The sequence below is a fragment of the Cyprinodon tularosa genome, unplaced genomic scaffold, assembly GCF_016077235.1.
Source record: "Cyprinodon tularosa strain WSP-4 unplaced genomic scaffold, ASM1607723v1 ctg347, whole genome shotgun sequence".
Taxonomy (NCBI): domain Eukaryota; kingdom Metazoa; phylum Chordata; class Actinopteri; order Cyprinodontiformes; family Cyprinodontidae; genus Cyprinodon; species Cyprinodon tularosa.
The window spans coordinates 716,598-722,597 of NW_024039060.1; the positions used below are offsets into that span (position 1 = coordinate 716,598).

Here is a 6,000-nt window from a genome sequence, read left to right on the forward strand (position 1 = left end):
ATAAAAGCTAAGCCTAATGCCTTATGCATGCAAACTACTGAGCAAGATACAAAACTTTAAAATACCATTAGCGCATTTATTTTCCCTTCACTACACGTACAATAGATGCTTTATTTGTATTCAGCGGTTAACTCATAATAAATTTAATAAAAAACAAATAAAAACGAGAAAACTGTAGCTGTTTCTGCAAATAGAAGGAAAAAAGGAAAGCAGATTTTGACCATAAATGCTGCATGTGCGGGGTATTGCGCCACCATTTCCTGTCTAAAAGAGGAAATGTTGCCAGTGACCAGCTCTTTATTCAGAGTTTCCTATTAGAACCGTGCATGAGTCACAGCAGAAAATTATCTTAGACCAAAAAGCATTTGAGCTCGTTGTTAGTCACACACACTTTTTTGGGAGTAAATATTAACACTGCACATCACTCTGGACACACTATCTCCACAGTTGCATGTGTTGCTGGCAGCATAATGAGGAGGGCCTGCTTTCTTTAACCATATAGAAAGTGGACTCAACTGTTCCGCTGAATCAAAAAGCCAAGCGAGGAGCTTTTGCAAAGCGCATAAAAAAAACAATGTTGGTAAAGTCTGTGGTACAGGGGAAGTTTTGTTTATCTCGACTATATAACTTTATATTTACCACTTCCTACACTCACCTCTGGGCATGAAATTTGCATGGGCAGAAACATATCAAAACCCCACAGTGTTTAAACTTATGCTTTGAATCATCTCAGAAAATTTCCACCATTTAAGATCATTTTCTATGTCTACTTCCCACAGGTTACTCATTATCCAGAATGGTATTTAAGCCTGACAGCCCCTCGCTAAAGTTATAGTGCCTTGCAAAGCATTTCTAATGGTAAATCCTGATAAAGACAAACATAAAATGTTTTGCATAAATATTAAAATTTAAGGAAAGTGATACTATTGGTTAACTGAGTAATTTTAGCTATTAGAATCTAAATAGCAATGTGGCATGCAACTGCTTTGTAGCATCCCAGATTACATACTTTGCTGGAAGTCTCTACCTCTGATATCTTAAGATTGAAATTTGTACCTATTTTTCATTGTAAAGTAACTTAAACTTGGTCTAATGCCTGGGCCTCTTATTTTATCATACTGTTATATCGGTGTTGTGAAAGGCTGCTCCCTACAGGAAGGGGTTAAATGCAGAAGAGATTGTTGGAATGTACAATTGCAATGAAGAAATTAAGATGTTAACCAAGCTTAAATTTTAAAATATCTTGACCAAAACCATCATAATATTGGACCTGCATGTTAGGAATACTAATTATGTGAATTAGCAATTAGCTGCAATGGGTTTTAAAGTAAAAGGAAAGCAAACAAAGGCTTTTGTTTGGATAACCTCCATCTTATGCGACTGAATGCAATTTTTTGGCATGTAGTCGGTTAAAAAGTCTCTAATAAACTGATAAAAAAAAAAAAATCATTGAATAACATTAAATAACATGGATAAATTAATCACATAAGGACTCCCCATGCAAAAATGAAACTACGTATACAGCGTTGGAGTTAATCTAAGACGTTAATAGGAGCACAAAAGTATTTGGTTTTGAAAACGAGTTGAGTGTTCTCAAGCTGCCTTTGTTTTATTTTTAGCTGGTGTAAAGTCACATTAGCTCAAAACGTCTTCCGTTTTTTTAAGAAAAAGAGGAACCTTATATACAATACTTTAACAATTCACAAAGAGGGAACCAGTTCCATCTAATACGTGTGGTCTGGTTATTGTTGCATATTAATAACGGGTAATTGCATTACCATTACATTACAAAATAAAATATTATTTTAGGCAGCGCAAATGCATGAACCGTGAATTGCAAATAACTGCAACTGAAAGGGTAACAATAGCTTAAAAACGTACTTTTTATTAGAATGGGTGTAGCCAAACAACAAAAGGGAAGTTTAGCAGCAACGAACAAGTCTGGGGGTGTTTAAAATTGTGCACAACAAGCCTGCATGTAACAAACTTTAGTATGCATGAGTCAATTTTGACACTGAGTAAGAATAGATATGGCCAGCTGGTAGAAAACAGGATGCATTTTAAAATAAAAGAATAAGAATGAATTTTTTTGCTTGTTTCAGCATATGTTAAGGTTACCGTTAGTAGGGCGTCCAGCTCCCTTAGATACACCTCCTCACTCTCAAGGATTCCCCTCAGGACTGTCAATTTCTTCTCAAGCATTTCTTCATGGCTGCATGATATCTGGAAATGATACATGACATCAGTCAGTAAGATGTCCAAGTGAGCTGCATAGTTCGTGTTGCTGTTAGAAAAACATTGCTTTAGACCACTCTGGTGAATCATCCCACTACAAACCAATTTGAATAACCAAATCCATCATCTGGTTAAAAGTTTGCATACACAGACCAGAGTTATGGAAGTCAAATTCATGTGGGACTCAATGATCTGTTTGAGGCTTTTTCCCACAGTGAAATTCCTTTATAAAACATTCAATTGAATTATATATAAAATCAGAACTGGCTACAAAGACTGGAACTTTGCAAGATGCTGAAATAAATGTTGTCTTTTTTTCTAGCTACCTTCTTGCTTCTGGCAAAATTTTAAATCCACACCATTCCAATTTAGAAAAGGTAGAGCTCATTTAAAGGCAATTGGTTTTCAGCTATAGTCCTTTCTTTTTTATTAAACCTATTATGATCTCTTTGGGATACATCCTTCCATGTCCAACTTTCAGCTGTTTGACCCAAGTTGCCACTTCCAGGGAAAAGGCAGCTGGTTTGGATGTCCAACATCACACCTTAAAGGCTCAAGCCTGTTATAAACTGAAAGATGCAAGAATCAAAATGTCACTGAAAATCTCTGGCTCTAAAATCAACACTTCCAAGCACAACTGAAACTTTCCATCTACTCAAGAATAGAAACAAAATGTTTCTCATGAAAAGCTGTGTGGTCAGATGAAACCAAGATTAGCATTGTTTAAAGTCCCCACACTAGCTGGGGAGCAAGGTGGTAGCATTATTCTGAAAGGTCTGTTTAGGTTTTACTGATACTGCTGCATTCCAGAAAATGAGCTAGAAATTTTATTTTCTAAATTGTTCTACTACACTGTAAAGCAACAGCAAGATGGATGGTTGAAATGTATACTGTAGGTGCAATGATCAAATATTGTAGTTGTTGGGTGGAATAGACAGGTTAGCAGCTGCATGACAAGTGGGCCATTAAAAAACAAAACAAAAAAAACATGCCTATTCTGAGAAGAAAAGAGCTGAAAATTATTCAACCTGAACAATACTACAGTAGTTGTACCCTGAACAATATGATCAAATACTATTGGTGGTGTATGTATTTATATTGAGCCCTTTTGGACTCCGTCCTAACTAAAAAAAACCCAACTAGCTCACCCAATCTCTGTCTGTTTTAAAATCTTTAGAAATTTTGTAATATTGTTCCTCCTCAACCCTGAACGAATCCAGCCCCAAGCACCCCGTCTCTTCTTCCCCCACGGAAGGCGTGTCCGTTGGGTTGAGGAGATCCTCAAAGTATTCCTTCCACCGCCCGACAATATCCTCCTTCAAGGTCAGCAGCTCCCACTGAAAACAGTGTTAGCGAAGCACTGCTTTCCCCTCCGGAGGCGCCGGACGGTTTGCCAGAATCGCTTTGAGGCCAACCGATAGTCTTTTTCCATGGCCTCTCCGAACTTCTCCCAGGCCCGAGATTTTGCCTCTGCAACCGCCCGGGCCGCGACACGCTTGGCCTCATGGTACCTGCTTGCTGCTTCAGGAGTCCCACAAGCCAACCAAGCTCGATAGGACTCCTTCTTCAGCTTGACAGCATCCCTTAGCAAAAAGTGATGATAATCTGTCCGGACATTCAGTTAACGGAGTTCACAATAAAGTCCACTATATAGTCCCCACTCTATAAAGCAGGGGTCACCAACATGGTGCCCGCGGGCACCAAGGGGCCCTCAAAGACCACAAAGGGTGCCCTTAGAGTCTTCTGAAAACGACATTTCATCATTTAATCATATATGGCATTTAAGCATTTATAGAGATTTCAAAATGAAAATGTCTAAAAGAAAATTTGAAATTTAAAGAAACAATAAAGATATGTTTATAATGTATGAAGTTCAGGTGAACGTTGACCCTTGCCATTCATAGGTCAGTATTGGTAGCCCTTCCTGTGACTCAGTGCCCCTGAATTAGCCCTCAACTGTAAAAAGTGATTGAGGCATTTAGGGGTTAGGGCGGACGTTTGGACTCAGCCAATGTATTCCGTTTAAGCAGTAGTTTTCAGACCAGTTCCTCAGGATCCTGCATGTTTAAGGTATTTCCCTAACTCTGGACACCTGGCTAAAATAAATGGCTGATTGGCAGGCTCCTGCAGCACGTTCTGGCTGCTGAGGAGGAAGTGCAATAATTTGGGGTGGGTATGCAGGAGCAGAGACCCATCTATCCTACATGTATGCTATAAATTTATTGCTTCTACTATTTAAATGAATAAGAGAAGAGAAAGTTATTTAAAACAAACACTAATCGACACCTTCCCGAAATCTAAAAATTATATGAGATCAGTTTATTTTAGCCACTCTTCAACATAGACAAGATGAGAGAACATTCCATTTAAGCAGGATAATAGTGAAGAAAACTGTTACATCTTCAATATGGATGCCAAAGGTTTATTTGCAATGTTATGGTCAACCCTGGTTCTTCTTACTTAAAATAAAGAGAAGAACTGCAGTCTCCAAAACAGCACAGAACATGGAAGGAACAAAGAGGAAGTAGTAATCCAAAGTGAATGTGCAATCACTGCAATGAGGTTTTATATTTAAGTATACTTAAGGTTTTATACTCCATAGTACAATTTATGCAAACATTTGGTTTCAACCTAAAGCTTCATAGGCATGTAACAAAAAAATTAGTGAGGGGGTGTGTCGGAAAAATATTTCCCTAAAAAGCACAGTGTCTATTTAGCCATGTATCCTTCCTTATATTCCTGCTGGCATTATGGAAATTAAATCACTGAAAGACTAACTGCCCACTAGAGAAAACAAGAAACCTAAGAACATGCAGTGAATGACATGACACATTTGTGATGCAGTGTAACTCACCAGGCTGTCGGGGAAATCTATGCTCTCAGAGTTGAGGGGGGAGAGAAAACAGGACACCGCCTCCTCATGGAAGACATCCTCCAGGACATCTTCACCTGCTTTCATATGAGGATTAGTGCAAACATAGCAATAAGGAAGGAGCAACTCCAAAAATGCTCTGCATTAATTCATATTAACATTTTTGTACTGTTCTCACAGTGCAGTCATTTGATATTTAAGCATGAACTGGTACATCACCTGAATCCTTCCTCCTCACCTGCTATATGGTGTGACTCGAGATAGCTCAGTGCTTCTTCGTAGACGTCCATAGCAGTGAAGAACCCTCTGCTTGCAGCTCAAGCAGGAGACTGGAGATGAAGTACTCAGATGACGAGAGAAAAGCTTCCTCTTTCAGTTTAGGATGAAAATACAGTAAGAGAAAAACACAGTAGCTTCCTGTCTGTGTGGAAAGTCGGTAAAAGTTGATGAGGAGGGACACCTGTAGATTGATCCATTCCTCACTGCTGCTCTGCACTTCCTGTAAATGACTTCTCTTCAGGCCCCCTGGCCGCAGAAAGGCTGCTGCTCAAATTATCTCTACATTGGTTAAACAATCAGGTGGCTGTTGCTTTTCAGGTCTCAATCAAGCAATGGTTCAGTCCGCAATATGTGATCATAGCTCTGTGTGTGAAAGGAAAAACTTTAATAAATTGCAGGGAGACACTTGTTTACAGCGTGCAAGAAAGTGGAGAATGAATTCTACGTGATAAATTGAGTTTAGTTTGTCATAATGCTTGTTTTAGTGATGTAAAGGCAGCAGGGCTTAGAGTTTCCTTCTGCATCAGTGTTTGCATGTCTGAGTTCCTTTTTCTAGATCAGCAATGCCCTCTACAGTAACAGAGCTGAACTTACAACGGAAGATCTACATTTCA

General features: G+C 38.8%; 1 protein-coding gene across 3 annotated transcripts in view; it reads right to left on the minus strand.

Moving 5' to 3' along the window:
• si:dkey-33c9.6 (breakpoint cluster region protein) overlaps nucleotides 1-5,612 on the minus strand; it is a 24,473-nt gene extending 18,861 nt beyond the window's left edge. For 2 of the 3 annotated variants that reach the window (XM_038294860.1, XM_038294858.1), the window contains exons 1-3: nucleotides 5,346-5,612; nucleotides 5,090-5,187; nucleotides 2,119-2,223 (exon numbers count right to left, since the gene is read on the minus strand). In XM_038294860.1, the coding sequence (XP_038150788.1) occupies nucleotides 2,119-2,223; nucleotides 5,090-5,187; nucleotides 5,346-5,397 (255 nt within the window). In that variant the 5' untranslated portion in view covers nucleotides 5,398-5,612. The remainder of the gene's footprint in view (nucleotides 1-2,118; nucleotides 2,224-5,089; nucleotides 5,188-5,345) is intronic. The other variant, XM_038294859.1, reaches the window with a different exon arrangement.
• Between the last annotated feature and the right edge of the window lie 388 nt (nucleotides 5,613-6,000).